Source organism: Trachinotus anak, unplaced genomic scaffold (assembly GCF_046630095.1).
Source record: "Trachinotus anak isolate AG129_WGS33_773 ecotype Australia unplaced genomic scaffold, CSIRO_AGI_Tana_v1 ptg000014l, whole genome shotgun sequence".
NCBI classification, from domain to species: domain Eukaryota; kingdom Metazoa; phylum Chordata; class Actinopteri; order Carangiformes; family Carangidae; genus Trachinotus; species Trachinotus anak.
The window spans coordinates 7590146-7608008 of NW_027273865.1; the positions used below are offsets into that span (position 1 = coordinate 7590146).

Below are 17863 nucleotides of genomic sequence, written 5' to 3' on the forward strand. Positions count from 1 at the left end.
CATACAGTGTGGGTGAACTTTTCCATGAGACAAGACAGCAACAAGCTCTTTAATACTAATCTAGAGATAAATCCAAAAGTGGGCCAACTACAACCTACAGCTGTCGATTTTCATGAGGCAAAGTCATTTGTACAAAGACACAAAATTGTACTTTTAAAGTTTTAAGAATACACGTTTTGTTAATAAGAAGACCCACAAAGAGCTGCATACAACTAGACCTCACCTATTCCAGTATACATCAGTAAACTGGGGGCGGAGGCATGTTCTGTTTCTTACATCCTATCACAATGCGATAGATCACATTTTTTAAGCCCAAACAGCAGCTCAGCCCTCCTGTGAAGTTGTACAAGACAGAGTTTATGGCTACAGTACAACAGTGTCGGGCTGTTAGTTCTGGCCCACTCTGCTCAGTTGATAACAGAGGAATTTTCACATGGCCAACTAGCTAATCATTAAACACAGATTATTAAAGACAGACACCAAAGGACAGAGCTGTGCAAGTATGTGTGTGTGTGTGTGTGAGAGAGAGAGAGAGAGAGAGCTTTAACCAAACAAATGTAAAATAAATTGTGAAGTGATAGGAATGAGGAGAAGATCGTGTTGATATCAGAACGCAGATTGCTGTAGGTGATTGTGCTGCTGAGAGGGCATTTAAATGCAGAATCATAACGTGGCATCAGCTACATGCTGTGATGCATCTTTTCTGGTTTGTGCTGCTTTAAAAATGACATATGACCGACATGCAGCAGCTGGGGGGCAATAAAAATTCAAACTGAATGACAATAAGAGCCTCTAGTGTCAAGGTTTCTCAATCCAGGGACAGGCTCATATGTGGATCTGGCTGACATACAGATGGCATCATGGGAAATTTCTGAGCCTTATTTATTGATATGTGTTTGAATTTACTCCAGTTTTAATGATATCACCGCTTCTATATAATACAATCTGAACTCCAGTCATGTTCTTGAAAGAGAATACAAAAGTAGGTCTATGCCTTATTCACATGGCAGCTTGCTAAGTCTCAAATGAGAAGTTCGGGAGCAGAAAACTGGGGCAAGTACCCAAAAAGGCAGCAAAACCCTCCATGAATGACCTTCTGTGATGTCCGGATGTTTTCAGAGAAAGTTGCCCATGTCATAAGATCTGCTAATTTTTAAGCTTCACTTACATTTTTATGTTTGATGTTATCAGTGAAATACCACACATCATCTGAACTTAACATTAAAAGCCATCAAATGGTGCTTCATGGGAATGGTTGGAAATACACTCTCTGAGAGGGTGAATACTTACATAATATGTAGGTCTATGGGATCCTGCTGGAATATACTGTAACAATATATCATTATTCAGGCGACACATTTTAGTAAAATTAGGACTTCAGTGTTAAATCTTCAAATGAATATACTCTGTGAGAAATTAGACTTTGAGTTCAGCGTTTTGCTACTGATATAATAAACAAGCTATTAGAGGAAACATTAAAGTTGTAACCTGCTTCCAAACTTCTGAATCACTGCCCACATTTCTCCATTGTTCAGTGATTCAAATAGAACGAATGAATGAACTGAAACGAAACAGCACTCGGTCCTGATTAGCAGGCTGTTAAAGTTGGACATCAAAGAAACAATCAATCTGTTGTGTTGTGTCAGAGAAGCTGCTTTGTGGACAGTGAAGATCACTTTGTTGGACGATCCAAAAGTTAATCTGAACTTTAAGGTCCCTTTGAGCATCATAAATAAAGGTTTTATCATCAGAGCATATGTTGATCTTGGGATAATGATCTTGGATACTGTCACCTTGCCTCTATTTTTCGCTTCATTGTCTTCAACGCTGTTTATCGGTTTATCCTTCATAGGCTTTGGGGATGGATCAGCCTGGCTTTACTTCTTTCTTTTAAAGACAACAATGACATGGATGTTACCGGGTGAGAGTTTCTATAGCCTTAGCAGCAAATATAAGACCTACAGAAAGATGAAAAACAAAAAGGCCTCACAATATGATTATCAGTTACCCAATAATGTCAAGCAGCTTCAATCCCTCCTGGAATGCATCAAAGTCTGGACTTGTTTGTGGCTGGATACTGGACTGCTCTTCAAAAATGAAGGCCTCTGATTATTTGAGGCATGATGAGGGAAATTTAATATGGACTGCTTCTTTAAAAGCTTACATAATAGATATGTGATTTGAAGAATAAACATGATTTGAACAAATCCTCAGTGTACACAGAAATCAACATCTAAAGACAGGACTTCAGTTTGTGATAGAGGGTTACAACACTTAACAAGATTATATGAAACAATTAATGATTTTCTGATTTAGGTGAGGATAAAAAAAAACCAAAACATTTATTATTTTCATTATTATTATTTATTTATTTATTTAATGTTTTCACAAGGAGGCATCTTAAAGCTGCATTCATCAAATTTGGCCACTAGACGGCAGAAGAGCACAAAATCAAGCTGACTTCATGAAGATGTAATATGCATTATCCCGTTGTGGTCACATTTCTGGCCACACACAATTCTTTTAGTTCCTCCCTCTAAAAAATTCCATGTGATAAAATATCATATGCAGGTAACCCTATGTACCACAATTCCTATACTTACTGTGTCCATCTTGGGGTAGGCAACTATTCCAGTGCTCAGAGACATGTGCAAACATGGTAAATTATAGCAGAACCTGTGGTAAAATCTTGTGGTAGATGTCCCAGAATACCACACAAGTCTCTTTAGTACCATAGAAATATCATAGGAAAATGCCAAAGGAACACAAAAAGTGCCAGAGGAAGTTACCTCAAAAACTTGAGGTAGCAGAACCACAAAGGAGTTGGTATTTTACCATGAGGAATTTTTGCAAGGGTGTTTTAGACTTCACTCACTCTTCAGAAAAATATCAAGCTCTTTAGCTGCTTGATTTTTAACTTATTTTCACTCACCAGGCTGGGCAGTTAGGACACAGTGGATTTAGCAGAGCTAGTGATCATTATCTGTGAGTGAATCACTATGAGCAATCTTTTTAACATCGCATATTTGATTCAGTGTTGTTATGAAACATATTGCAACTTAAAACCCTTACGAATACATTTTTGACTCAAAGTAATAAAACAATCTTCATCTGTCTTAGTTTACAAGGTTTCTCATTTGGCTCAAACTACCTCAACAGAAGCAGCGGTTTAAAGTTAAACCTACAGTTAGTGAGGATTAAAGGATCGATGCTGGATTCTTAAATAGGAGCTGAGCTACAGATCGCTTGAAACTGGGTAAATACCAGTGGCCACAGAGCTGTTTATGACTGATAAGATGTTGGGATTAACTTTATCAAAGACCTCCTAGAAGAGCTCAGCTGAGACAACATTTTGGGGACAGGTGATGTACTAATTTATTGAAAAAAAACAACAACAAAAAAACATGATAGAAAACCACTTAAAACAACATTAAAACAGCAGCAGACTGGGAGTCTAGTGCTCACAAGCTTTTGGTGAAGGATAAAAGAATCAGTATGCTTCTCGTGGGAGGTTTCTCTAATGCAGAGGGTTGATTGCAGAGTTTATTACACTGAACAGTACCTCAGTGTTGTGACAGTTTTTAGATAGGAGCTGCTCTTGCATCTTCCTAGCATATATCTCTCATTGCAGTGGGTCTTCCATGGGGTCTTCAAATATTTGCACTCTGTTGGTTGTCTGGTATACTCAATCTCTACAGGGGTTTATGTTCCCCAAGTAAAGAGAGGGCTGTGAAGTTTGACCATGCAAAAGAACTGCATTCAAGAACCCCAGTCAGCATTGAATGGAAACTGCCATCTGCACAACCTTTGAGAAGCTCACAATGGTTTTTTTTTTTCTTTTTGAGTCTGTGCCCAGAGGTATGATTTCAGTTCTCTAGAAATTTGTGAGGCAGTACTTTTGGTCTTTAGAAACTATAAAGTTACTGTAGCCAGGTCTCACCCAGGCTTGGAAATAATCCTGCTGCTTGAGTAGCTTGAAAGGCTTGCATCCTACAGTTGTTGTTGCTAACTGCACACAAGGAAGACATCTGTGGGAGGAAACCAAAGCTTTTTTTTTAAACTTCTGCTACTTTCCTGTCATCCCTCAGTGCTACTCTTATATTAGCAGGAAATAACCTGAAGGAGGTGATTGAATAAAGTGGTGAGGAGGAGGAGGAGAGAGGGAAGGAGGAGGCCATTTGGGATTTTAATGTTTATCCATTTTCTAGCCTGCAAAACTGACATCTGTTATTAATGCAGTGGTCCAGACATTTACAGTAGCCCGCAGGTTTATTGCATGCAGATGACATATAAACTTGAGCTACACCCTCCAGTTTTTCTGTCTTTATCTGATGTTTGTGAATCACATTTTACACACCCATGTTAAACCCACAGATGCAATTTGAATGATTTGGACTGATTAGGACTGTGTGAGCACATGCAGATCATGATTGATCAACATCTCTCATATTTTCTCCATGTTGCACAAGACACATTACACCTTTGTCATAGCCCCTTTTTTCACAGAAGCCATTTTGCCATGCTACAGTAGGAAAAGCACATGTAAATAATAAAATAATTTTCTGAAGTCTGTCTGAATTCCATTTGGTTTCAGGGTTCTGGTATTGCTCTCATACTTACTGGGATACTTGAATGTTGTTGGTATCACCTGTGCTTTTCCTACAATGTCTGCAGTGAAAAAGCTTCTGAATCAGGTGTAATTCCCAAGATAGCTCCACCCACTCTCAAACCTGAGTAGAGGTGTGTTCAGCCAGGACTGGAAACATCTGTGCTGGTGTGAATGGGCTTCAAAAGGTAAACAGTGACACTATCAATACTGAGGGGATTATGACATTTTTCCTTATTCAAATATGCCCTCCCAGTATGGGGATTACATTTCCTGAGTTCAAACAAACTGCTAACTTCAAAAACTCAGCTAACCGCAGCCTCTCTGTATCCCTGCAGGTGAACCACTGAGCCTTTAGCTGTAATCTGTCTATTCCTGTGTGGGAGCTTTTGAGCAGCGGTCTCTGATCCTCTCTGCTGATGCAGATTGTCTGGTGTTTGTTATCATGAATTCCCTTTATTTCTCTGTCTGTGAAGACCTGGCAATGGTCAGACTTCCTAAAGTATAGACATATATGGTTAATTGGCAGTTCCTTTAAGCGCAGTGGGACATAAAGAACAAAAAATGTGGATGGGATTTTATTTTTTAATCAGTAAGGCTACACTGTTTGTATTTTAGTTAATGTGAAATGTCTGTGTCTTACTTATTTTTCTGCTGATACCTTAGTACTTGAAGTTTTTTCATTCTAGCATTATCTACTCCACTGCCAGTGCTTTCACATGTATTACACAACAAAATAACCGCTACTGATTATTTCTATGGGTTACCAGGGTGACAGATTCTTATTTTGCTCTACAGGTTTGATATGGCTCCCTATCATCCTGTCCCGCAGCAATATCAATTATGCAATATCTTTATGGAGATTGGTGTTATAGTAGCACAAAACCCTTTTTAAGAGTTGGTCTTAAGGGCAGTAATTATCTCACTAGAGTAGTGTCGGGAAAAAAAATTAATTAGAAAGAATTAATTGCTGTAGAAGTCTCAAACTGGCTGCCAAGGCTGAACTTTCCAAAGGTGATTGGATTCTTTCTCCCTTAAATAATCCCTGCTCCAACTATATTAAAAAATTCAGTGCACAATTTGGGTGTTGTCAACCGATGCCATCCTAGAACGTCAGCAGCATTCACTCAGTGGTTTTATTGTTTTTGTTGATTTCCCCTCATGTTTTCTTCCTCTTGTGGATTTTCCTTCATGGTTAAAGAAAATGAACAATGAAAGAAAGAAAAATATATATTTTGTTGATTACTGTTTGGATTCAGCCCATGCACTCTTGTGAAGCCATGTGTTAGCCCAACTTTAGCTGACCTTCCAAGATCAAATTATACATCTGCTGGTCTTCCCAAATCCTAAATGGTTTATTTATGTTCATAAATGAAAAAGAAAAGTCAATCCTTGTCATTTTCTAATATATATTAATATATATATATATATATATATATATATATATATATATATATATATATATATATATATATATATATATATATATATATATATATATATATATATATATATATATATATATATATATATTGACTGGTATAGTTTTGGCTGTTTCTTAGCTCGACCAAATGAAGTAATACTCCACCCGAAATGGTTTTGTGTCAAACGCCCAACCATTGAAATTTCGAAAGGTGTTCCTAAAGGGTCAGTTCATCCAAATTGCAAAAAGCACATTTCTTTATCGCTATCTGATCACACTGACAGTTTTGGCTTTATCTTCCCAGGTATTGATATATCTGTCAGAGAGTCCTGCCTCTACCCCAGTACAACAGAGGTGAGTATAAATCAGTTTCTGGTCCTCACAGCATTTTAAAAAATTAGACTTAAGTGTGGTCACAGCAAACAGTCCTTCTGGCCGTTCTAAATTCACATAATTTCCAATAGTAGTGATTTCCCTTTACTCAGCAGCTGATGAGAGCAGCCATACTTCCCGGCACCACACATTTTGCATGTTTTAAGACAACTGGCCGCCCACGAGTAACAGGACTTCAGATTTCATGGTGCACTCTGTCAGTTTGAGGTATGGGGACTGATATAAAAGGAGGGAATGCTCCAACTTGACCCCAATGTGTCAGCGTCTGCTGATGAGGCATCTGGTTGACACTGTAACAATCACTGGTGATATCAATCAGCTCAGCGGATCAGAGAGCGAGAGCAGAATGCAGAGGAGCCATTCCAACACATTAAACAGAGCAAGCACTGAGAGAGATTTCTCAAGTGAGTATGGAGAGGAGTGGGGGTTGCCGTTATCTGGGGGATGCCGAGCATTGTAGGAAAATAGGCATGCTAATGAGGGCCAAATACATCGAGAACAGCTGCATTGTAAATGAGCTGACTTTGTACACTTGGGCTTGGTTGAATCTCTGAAGTGTTGTTTGTTAATCAAAAGGAGGAAAAACAGAGAGGGAAAAAACGGCTAAAAATAGTAACTGAGAAGCTGGGTGCCGCTCACGCCTCTGACGACACACATACAGCTGTGATAATTGCTATGAAAAGGTTACTGTTATTGTTATTCACACTATGAAGGCAGGTGTGAGGAACTATGAGATACTCCTTGACATTAAGCTGATGGATGCACAGCTAGTCGGTGTCCCAGGGTGTGATTGCATCTCGGGCATTGTCTGGAAGACTCTGAAGCTTTGACGCTGGGTAACCTGATCAAAAGGCAAATAATCTGACTAGAAGTCACGGGATTTACCTCATCAATAAGAGGGAAAAGTTAAATTCACAGCACTGCCTATCCTTATCCTCTTTATCGATTGTGGGGGGAAAGAAAGGACTGCACCACATGTAGTGAACACCACGGAGATCAAGAGGTCATGGGAAAAGCTTTTTAGGAATGCGAGTGCAGGTTTGTTCAGTTTACCCATGGGGTGTGTTCTGTGACTGAAATAACACTTGACAGCTATTAATTTCAATAAACATTTATTTACAAAACAAAAATAAGGACAAGGAACAATTTGAACAGTGAATACAAAACATGTGCTAATATGATAAAATACATTATCATACACAACATACATCTTATGAATGTGTTAAATAAACTATGCTTAGATTTTTGGAATCTGAGAAGGCTGAGTTGAGGAAGCAGGCAGCCAGTGTTGGATTGCTTTACGTTATAGGGATTATTGCATTTCAGTTTGTGTTTAAGGCAAGGATGAGATATGAAGAGGAGACAGAAACACTTCACGGAACAATGAAGCAATATTACTTTTCTCTTAATCACAGGGCACACTATTACATTAACATCAATGACCAAAGGAGAAGAAGATGAATAAAAAAAAAAAAGAGAATACTCTTTTTGTTAAAGAAATAGTTATGTAACAATTTTACAAATAAGATTGGTCCATATATTTTTCATTTAAGAACAGCCTTTAAGAGACGAACCAGTTTTCAAAGCCATGTGTGTGTGCATTATGAAACAGTCCCTGCAGTTGTCAGATGAGTAGAGTCCCATGATGTGCAGAGCACCAGAATGACTTGGTGTCTTTGGTGCCTGGTGTGCTGTACCGCTGTGAGTCCACAGAGTCCTCTCCCTTTAGTCGTACCGCCGGAGGTCTCTGCCTGTCCCCCGTCTCTCTGATGCTCTCTTCAGTACGGGTACTGCTTCTGCTTCTTCCCTGCGAAACAGGACAGCCAGGTGCAGAGCAGCATGGCAGCTGCTGCCCCGGCCCCTGTGCAGTAATACGCCCAGCCGATCTGGCAGGAACCTGCGGAGGAGAGCAGAGGATTCAGGATGATGATTTTTCACCCTTTAGTTTATCTGTCTGTCCGTCTGTCAGCAGGATAACTCCAAAAACCCATGAAAGGATTTCAGTGAAATCAGGGCAGATAAGCCGTTGGCCAAGGAACAACTGATTTGTTTTGTCTAAACTGGAATATTGAGCATCAGAAGAGGCACACTCTGTTTACTCTACATTCATAGATCCACTTCCACAATAAAGGGAAAAAACTTGAATTTTACAACAGTGTACTCTATTGAGATTAAATAGACTGCAGAGGGATATAAAATTGAATGCATTCAAGCCCTGCTATGTTAATATTTACTTTTAATACTCTATACTCTTTTGCTGTTTAGTTTATATTTTACATTGCAGCTACATTGTTCTTATCTTGTTTGTGCTCACGGTTTCAAAATATTATATCTATACTTTTGTTGTCCTGTGTACAAATCAAGACTGTCACTGAATGAATGATGATCAAGGTGTTTGTAGTCATGAGAAGGTTCCAAGTTTTTAAGGGTGTCTTTGCAGAATTAAAAAATCTGTTTAACTTACTAGGAACAATGTTTCTGGTCATAACACAATGCTACACAACTATTCAGTGTTAATACATATTTGCAGTATCTTACCCCTTTTCCACTAAAATTAGTGGGTACTATAAGCAGTTTTTTTTTTTTTTTATACGCAGCAAACCCGCTAATAAAAGCCAATTGACCCTTTTTCACCGCCAGTCGAGTTTGCATTTCTGTTCAGACTGAGGACACAACTGCAAGGAGTGATGTCATCACGTGCAGTTACAGAGCACACACACACACAGAAGCAGTGGAGATAGAGTGAGCTGCTAGCTGCCGTGGAAACTGGTAAAATGAATCTGTCTCCGTGTGAGACACTTCAATTGGTGATTGTGTGTTTTTAAAACTTATTTCGGGGCTGCAGCTCTCTGCTTCATCCTCGAGTGTGCTGTAGCCCCAGTGTTCCTGGTTTAACAGCACCGTGCTGAGCAGGTGAGAGGTTTGTCTACGGTGTCTGTGGGGGTGAAAATTAGTGGGTTCACCTGTGTGTTGTGTTTACATCAGCGCCGATCAGAGCCAGAGCTGATAATAGACTTGCATCTACTCATTTGACCCAGGTGTGAATGCAGATTATTCCCTTTTCCACTGCCGACAAAAGTGGATCTTAGCAGGTTTTGCGACCCGTGGAAAAGGGGTTTATAGTTGAATGCTTACTGTGGATTAGTGAGCATGAGTGTAGTAAAGACTATGAAGTTGACAGCATGCTGGTAATATAACTGTTGTGATCAGTTGTGATTCATTTAAAATACATTTGCATTCATAATCTATTTGTGTGTCCAGCATCATACAACACTGTTCTTGTCTTAGGGTTAACATGTTTGTGTTAAGAGCAGAAAATGTTGTGAACTGCTTAACATTTTTGCCCAAGCCACTACATTTCCCTTCCTCTTGAGAAAAAGAGTCAGCGTTGTTGAAACAAATGCACTGAACATAGTTTGACTTCACTTGCCAACAGACAGTCTGGTATGTGGCAAATGCACTCTCACAATGCAGACTGTTGGAAAGCCCACCAGTGGCAAAAAAAGACACTGAGCCAAGAGCTGAAAGCCAACACAAATTAAAACATTAAGTGGCCCCTTCAGATGCATCTTCTATAATCCTCAAAGGAGATTATGTGCATTATTAAACAAGGATAAGACCTACATCTGATTCTAAATTTTGGAAAATGTTGTTGATGACCATCAAGACTTCTCATTTTAAACATCACATTGCATTTTGGGAGAATATCTGACTGAATATAGTTATCTAATTATGAGCTGGGTGGGAAGATGAGGAGGCATCTCATTACCAAATCAGCCAACAATCAACAAACAACAAGCTGTCTTCTCAGCAAGAAAACCTGATTCAACAGCCAAAACTGAAAATACTAATTTTATGCAGCATAGTATGTCTCTGTTCTGGAGTCAAATTTAATGAAAATGATCTTTCCCTCATTTTATAACATGGCTGCAGTTTACCCATTAACATGATGAGGAAATATTCAGTTTGAAAAGCCTAATGTCTCCTGCAGCTGCATTCAAGGTTATCTTTGAATTACTAAAGGACTGACTCTTTTCTTCCTGATTAATGAATGAGTCTATGAAGGAGGGATTCAAAGTCCTTGTCATGGTGAGTGCATGATTTGTGTGAAACCCACTGTTCTCTTGAGAGAACATCACAGCCTTGTCAGCAAACATAACATGCCAGCAGCACTGAACAGCACACTGATGCAAACGCACTTGTTAACAATGTATTAAGAGCCTGTTCTGAGAAATTCACAAGATGAAAACTTGACATTCAACACAATTACTTCTGATGGCTTGGTCTGAAATGTCAGTATTTAAGATATTACATCAGTCAGATTCCTGTATGTTTGCATTATATGGAGATGGTTTAGATTTAGATGCTGTTAAAATACACACATCTCTTTGCTAACATAGCATCAGCTGTATTATGAATCCATTACTTCCATGACTGCAAGTGTTTTGGTGTTGGCTGCATTTTGAAAGCTTTTGTTGTTCTTTGATGTCAGTAGAGTTACAAAGTTCTTAACCTTTATAGCATATGGCTGTTTCACGTATATTAAAGGTTCCTATATTTTACACATTTTCTGTGTTTTCTTTGAAGTTTTGATATCCACTAGAGGATATATTTGTGGTTTTAAGTTCCAAAACCATCTCAATATAGTTTTACATCTCCTCTCTCAGGCTTCTCTCTGCAGCTCTTTTAACAACAGGTCAGAAAACAGTCAGCCAATCAGAAGAGAGACTCTGAGCCTCTCCTCTGATTGGCTGACTGTTTTCTCAGTGATTAAACAAAAATATAGCAGATTTCAGGTTAACACAAAGAGAAACCAAATCCTGCAAGGTTGGATGGTGGGTCCAGGTGGGATGATGACAGCTTTGTTTGTGACATCACAAAGTTTCGAAAGTCCTGATGACTTGTTTTAAGCCTCAGTTTCTGAATACAGGCTGTGTGCATTTCTCTGTGGACTGAGCACTTTAATACTTTCACAGTATTAATGTAGAACCTAGGCCTGCTTTATAATCAAAAAAGACATGCAAATCTGACTTTATACAATATGGGATCATTAACTTGCATTTCCAAACTTCAAAATAATACATAGATGTACACTTGGGCTTGGTTGACAGTTGTTATTTTTGCCTTGTTGGTGATGGTTTCTGAGGATGGAGGTGTTGGTATTTCAGAGATCGAGATCCATCCATGTGTCCAGAATAATATATCTCAACAGGTACTGATTAGATTGTCATGAAATATGATATGAATATTCATTAACTAGGAATGCTCTGGTGCCACTGTCAGGTCAAAACCTTTCCTTGTGTAATTATGAGGTGTAATGAAAATCACATCCTAAATGGGACTCTTGCAGGACTTAACAAGTTGTTTTGTGACAAGACACAGCTTTTCACTCAGGAGTTATTAGATATTATAGTGATTCAGTTCAATGAGCACATCAAAGCCCTGCGCATCTTAACGTGGGAGGAAGAAAGTAGAAAAAACATAAGTCCTTGTCAAAAACAATAGCATGTGGCAGAACCTTTAGCACGGTTGGACATTGATGTAAATTAAAAGAGTGAGCAAAGTGTACCCGTTGTCACCTGATTATTGAGGTTATCAAAATTCCACCGGTGACATTAAATTAAAATATTCCAATAACACCAAATGGATTTCTTCACATGCTGCTCTAATATTTGTTAATAATATTAATTTGAGCTTCCAAAAAAATCTTTTACATTAAGTAAAAAAAATCAATTTATGTGATTTGTTACCAATCAAACAGTATTTGATTGGTAACAAATAAAAGAGAAGCTGCAGTATGAATAGCTTCTCCATCCACCTGGTGTCTGATACAGTAGCATATTACTGTCTATGAGATAGCCCTGATAATGCCAGCAGAATACAGAGCACAAATTGAGCTCCTACTTATTCTCAGCACATATTTATAGATATAAAATACTTCAGAAATTGACAGCAACTGGAGGTTCTGTTGACTTTTTATTACACATTTTAAATACCAACGGATAATGTCTCTATGGTATATAACAGTACCAGAGACTTGTGTCTGCTTGGTGCCTAAAAAAAGCTGAATGTCAAAGGCCAAATAATAAAGTCTGTTCTCAGTTTCCAACTTTTTCACAGATTTATCTGTTCTGAGAGCAGAACATTCAGCAAACACGAGACAAATTTACACAGTCAAGGTTGGAGCGTCTGTGTGTAATTTAGGCACAGGCTGTAGGTGCATGTGATGGATCTTCCTGATAGACATCTTACCTAGTTTAAACTGGTCTGAGCTGTTGTTGCAGGTCTGTTGCACTTCCTCACTGTCCCATCCCAGTGGATAGAGTGCGCAGCCCGACCCTATGAGCAGACCTGAGAAGAAGGAGAAGAGAAGGAGAGTCAGACTTGGGGTAGGAATCACTGGGGGGGGTTCAAAAAATATCACCAAACATGGCTGACGGCTGACAAGACACCGTCTCTGAGGGGGAAACTGCAGCAAGGACAAACTCTCATTATGAAGGTGTTCACTCAGCTCTTTGAGGAAGGTCTGCATTGTTTCTTGAGACCTCGCCTCTGTGGGTTTTCATAATTTAAAAATCTTTTCATTAATGAGGAAGAAAAATCCAAAGCAGTGTTTTTGTTTTTTTTTTTTTCTTTTTTGCATCCAGATATCCAGCAAGGTGAAATCATTCCAAACTTTTGTGTGGCTTTCCCCTCATTCTTTCATTTATGTTTTAATTAAAATGACCTAAAAAGAAAAAAAAAAAAAAAAGACAATAAGCTGCTGCTCTCCAATAGAGTGATGTGTGTGACCTTACTTGAGTGATTTTTTTTTTCACCTTATCAACCATTTGCAGCAGATACTGGCGGGCAGGCGGCTCTGACCTGTTCCTGCAGTTTTACCTCTGAACAACTCTCACAGCCCTTTGTAAAATGACACGGATTTTGACTTTAACACTTTTTTTTTAACTGCAACAAAACAAAGCACTCCTCTGCCAGCAGCTCATAAAACCACAGCAAATGAACAACGAACATATGCAAATAGCTTGGCAATTTCTCACAGAGAGCAACAGCGAAAAAAAAAAAAACCCAGCATTTTTTGGTACGCAATAATTACTGTAAAACTCTGGAAAATCCTTGAGGGACTGCTTTATGTCAGTGATTAAAGAGACTTATGACTGTGCTTAAAGCTGCACACAGAGACAAGAGTAAAATCTAGTCAAGGCCATTACATTAAGGATTAATATCCTCAATATTTGCCTGTAGCCAGGTCTTGACAAGTTATTCCCTGGATGCCAAGGCCTGTCTCTTGAAATTACCCTGTGGGGGCCCCTGGTAGGTGGCTCTGCCATCACATTAGCTTAATCCCCTCCAATATGTCTGCCCTGCTATCAGTTTTGGGATGTGAGGATGGCAGCAGAGGAAGAGAAGGCAAGAAAGCTCTGCCTTCCAACCTGATTACCCCTGCCATCCAGGACCGCCTTATTACATCTAGGCCAGATAACAAGCAGGAATTAATCCACATGCTAATGCAGATAGGCTAGACAAACTGGCTAACATCTAAGGTGGAACAGGAGAAGTGAAAAAGATGTGTGCGTGTGTGTGTTTTCCCCAGTCGCAGGCGAAAAGGACGGTGAATGTCATCGGCTTGGTTCTGGGAGGAAAATAGACTGGCTGATTATGGCACCTGTGCTAGAAAATCAATTCAGTGAAACTCTGGCATGTTGATGAGAATGAAGGGATATAAAAAGGCTCTGACCAAGTCTGTGTCATTACAGCTCAGGATCAGAGGGGATCCAGGGATTTTCATACATAACAACTCAGCCGTTTCTTCTTCAGACCCTTAAGAGAACTTCAGACGAGTTTCTGCTTCAAACCTAAAATTACTACCTTCAGCGAGGCAGTGCAGCAAAAGAAACATAGGAGAATTTGATGTGAATCCCTGTACAAGCAGCCACTGTGGACCCCTGATGAACATAAAACCCACTATTCTACAAGGTACAAAAACGCGTTCAGAAGCAAGTGAGCATGCACACAGTCATTAAAAATATTCTGCTATATAATGTTATTAAATGTGTTTTGATTCAGATTTGTAACAGTAAAGACTGTAAAGCATGCCAGCATGATAATGTATTCATGATTAATATTTAACAAAATCAGAAATTCTCTTTCAAGTGTTGTGTAATGCAGCGAGATACAGCAGCATGTAATCAAATTGAATTTCCTTGCAGCAGAAGGGAACAAAAAAAAAAAAAAATATAGGCAAAATGTGGTTTTGTTTCACAAAGACATTGTTATTCTATCTAGCAAACTGTACAATTTGCATTAGAGAAAAATCAAGGTTTATGGGGATTCTCGATCACGCTTTGATTAACACGTTTGTTAAAATGGCCAAAAACCGTAAACTGCTGCTGCTTTGTGGCAGGCACCTCAGAGAGAAGAATGAGCAAAGAAAGATTTCAGTGCATAGTTTCCACATCAGGTCAGATGATGATGATGATGATGACATGAGCGCTGAAAATTGCTCTAGAGTGCAGGGAGGAGGGAAGTTATTGCCACGAGAAAGACAAGAGCTCAGTTCCATTGTGTAACCAACAACGAAAAAAAAATTAAAAGGTTTCTGGGTGAACTGTCAGTGTTTTCTGTTGGTTTTGGGGATAAACTCACTGAGCCTGCAACACTGCAGCAGTGGGTGAAATCAGTCTGAGCACTCACACGTTACCATTAAAGCGGATACTGTGAAAACAAATCGCTGTGGGAGCAGGTGAACAAAAATATCAACACAAAACCGAGGTGTAATTCAGTTCTGTATCATACAGTATGTGGTCCAACATTTCTCTTTTGCTTTTATTTATTTGATTTATTTATTTTTTCCCAGGATAGTTAATTCCATCAAATCCCATCCTCCACACTCACTATGTGGGTTATTGAGAAGTAGAGGTAGGGAAGCTGGTGACTGGGATGTGGGAGAAAGATTACCAAGAATGAAAAACCCTTTTTTTTCACATAACGTTCATGAGCCGAGCTGCTTGAAATAAGTGTGGACTTGTGAGAGGAAACTACCTCAGGCTCTGATTCTCCACGCGTGCTGCTGAAGACAGATACTTCCTGTCCTTCTTGTTTTCCTGACACCGATGCTCCCCGATCTGCACAAACACACAGCTGGGGATTTGTGCCGTTTAGCATGTGGTTGTCAGCTACAGCAGTGCTTCAACTTTTTGAACTGTGACCGTCTTAAACTGAAGCAAGGCCTTCTCGTGACCTCCTCTCTCAGCCTGCATATGAAGTCGTTCTGTGTTATCTGTTTTTTCTAAAAAAATCATCTTGTGAATTCCTCCAAATTTCTTGACCTAAATTGGAAGTCCTGGCCGCTGGCTTGAGAACAGCTGAGCTAGTGCACACGCTCCAATCACAAGCAATAAACCACATGCTTCATTGGATAAGTTAAAACGGAATTATTCCCTGGGGAAAATGGGTTCACTAAAGTTAATAAGAACACTACAAAAGGAATTTAATAGATTTAACTCTTCAATGTTGTTTTCTATGGAAAATATGAATTACAGCATAATAGAATGTTCAATAAATAATAAATACCATTTTACTGGATTAAAACAAGGTGATGCATTTAGACTAATGCCGGGAACACATTGCCTGCATTGGGTGTGCTAAGTGGCTGCGTTGCTGACTTGCTGTAGGTCATTGTGTTCACACCAAGTGGTTTGTGTTTGTAATTTTGAGTTTGTAATTTGGCCGTCACCATCTTGGTTTTTTGAAATTAGAAGAAACCATATTTGGACGAGAAGGTTGAGCTGAGGAAGAGTGGGGGTTGATCTCACCTGCTCTGTACTCTATCCTGATTGTCAGGCAGGTCGCTGTGTGTGGTGCAGTCTGTCAATCACACAGTAGCCACGCCTTAATGCATATCCTGCTTTATTGTCTATTTTCCTCTAAACGGGACCACAACTTAAAAAATGAACATCATGTTGTATTGAAGAAGACTTGAAACTAGAGCTTGAGACCGTAAACACGTTAGGAAACCATTTACTGAGGTAATAAATCAAATGAGAAGTAGGGTCATTTTCCCATAGACTTCAATATATTTGCAACCAGTTTTTGCAACCAGTGGGGTCGCCCCCTGATGGTCAATAGATATATTGCAAGTTTAAGGCACTTCTGCATTGGCTTCACTTTTCAGACCCGGAGTCTACGTCCATTTTTATATGCAGTCTATGGTGTAAATTTGACCATCAACTGGTTGTTTGCTTTGGCAAATCCCGAGACAAAGCTGTGAGGTGTGAGACAAGTTGACATGGGCGCCGTAATGAAAACCAAAATGTTCCGCAGCCGCCACACACACGCCGTGCAGCCAGTGTGTTCCTTAAATTCAAACTCTTAAAAAAATCTTCTGTGAATTGAGTCGCTTCAGTTCTGATGAGGTCTTTTCATTTCTTTCCCCAAACCACAAAAAGGTCTATTTCTCTTACAGGCAACATGATCATCTTCAACAAGCGACTCATTTTGATGTGAGCAGGTGGCCGTCCCATGATGAAATCGTTGTAGGACTCCACCAAGCTGCCATGAGGGTAGTTGGTGGAAGTCACCAGAAGGCTGTTACAGCAGCTACGCAAGCGACTGCATGACATGGTAGGACAGATGGGTGGAAAAGATCGTAAAATCTGTGTGAAATCTGGAGTCACCACCACATCCACAGTCACTCTGTGTGCCTCTAACAGAGGTTATTAAGAATCAAAATAACAAGTTTCCCTTCAGCGGCATCAGTCGGGTCCCTCAGGTCAAACTTAAAGATGCCCCCATCGCTCTGGCAGATCAGGAGAGGTTCAAGTGCTGCTCTATCCGCAAAGGCCTGGGAGGTTTGTTTGTTTACCTTACTGCTTTTTGCCAGCTACCACTGTTTGTAAAACCTTATCACATTGTGGAGTCTTGTTTCAGTTGCCATGGCAGCAAGCCGATGCCTAATCGTCTTCTCTGGCGGAGGAGGTGAGGAGGAAGGGGAAAGGGTCGGAGAGAGCGAGCAGTGCAGAATATAAGAGGCCAGACAACTTATTCACAGATCGAGTTTCAATTGATCTCCATGTGGTCGTTATCACAATGACTATCTCAGGCCTAATGGCTTCTCTGAAAGGGTATTCTATGAACTGGGAAAGAGTTCAGTTAAATGGGCTTAATCAAATACAATCAGTCCAACATGTCAGCGTCCAATCCATAAAATCTGCTCTAATATAGTGATCTCCTTCTGCATATCCTTGCCTCAGATTTCATCATCGTAGCTGAGCTCACTTTTGAAATCACATTTTCAGTGCTTTAAGGACGCACACAGAGAAGTGCTTTATTCCATCAGAGCAGCGCTATTGTTCCCCATCCTTTTCTGTCAACGCTTTTTACCTGAAAGAAAAACTGCCCCCTTTTCATATCCTCCACATTCTCTGATTTAGGGAGTGCTG

At 39.6% G+C, this 17863-nt stretch overlaps 1 protein-coding gene across 2 annotated transcripts in view; it reads right to left on the reverse strand.

The window, feature by feature from the left end:
• Positions 1 to 7517: 7517 nt before the first annotated feature.
• Positions 7518 to 17863, reverse strand: part of LOC139631960 (LHFPL tetraspan subfamily member 6 protein) — a 43876-nt gene continuing 33530 nt past the window's right edge. For both annotated transcript variants that reach the window (XM_071496651.1, XM_071496652.1), the window contains 2 exons: positions 12675 to 12773; positions 7518 to 8319 (listed from right to left, as the gene is read on the reverse strand). In XM_071496651.1, the coding sequence (XP_071352752.1) occupies positions 8201 to 8319; positions 12675 to 12773 (218 nt within the window). In that variant the 3' untranslated portion in view covers positions 7518 to 8200. The remainder of the gene's footprint in view (positions 8320 to 12674; positions 12774 to 17863) is intronic.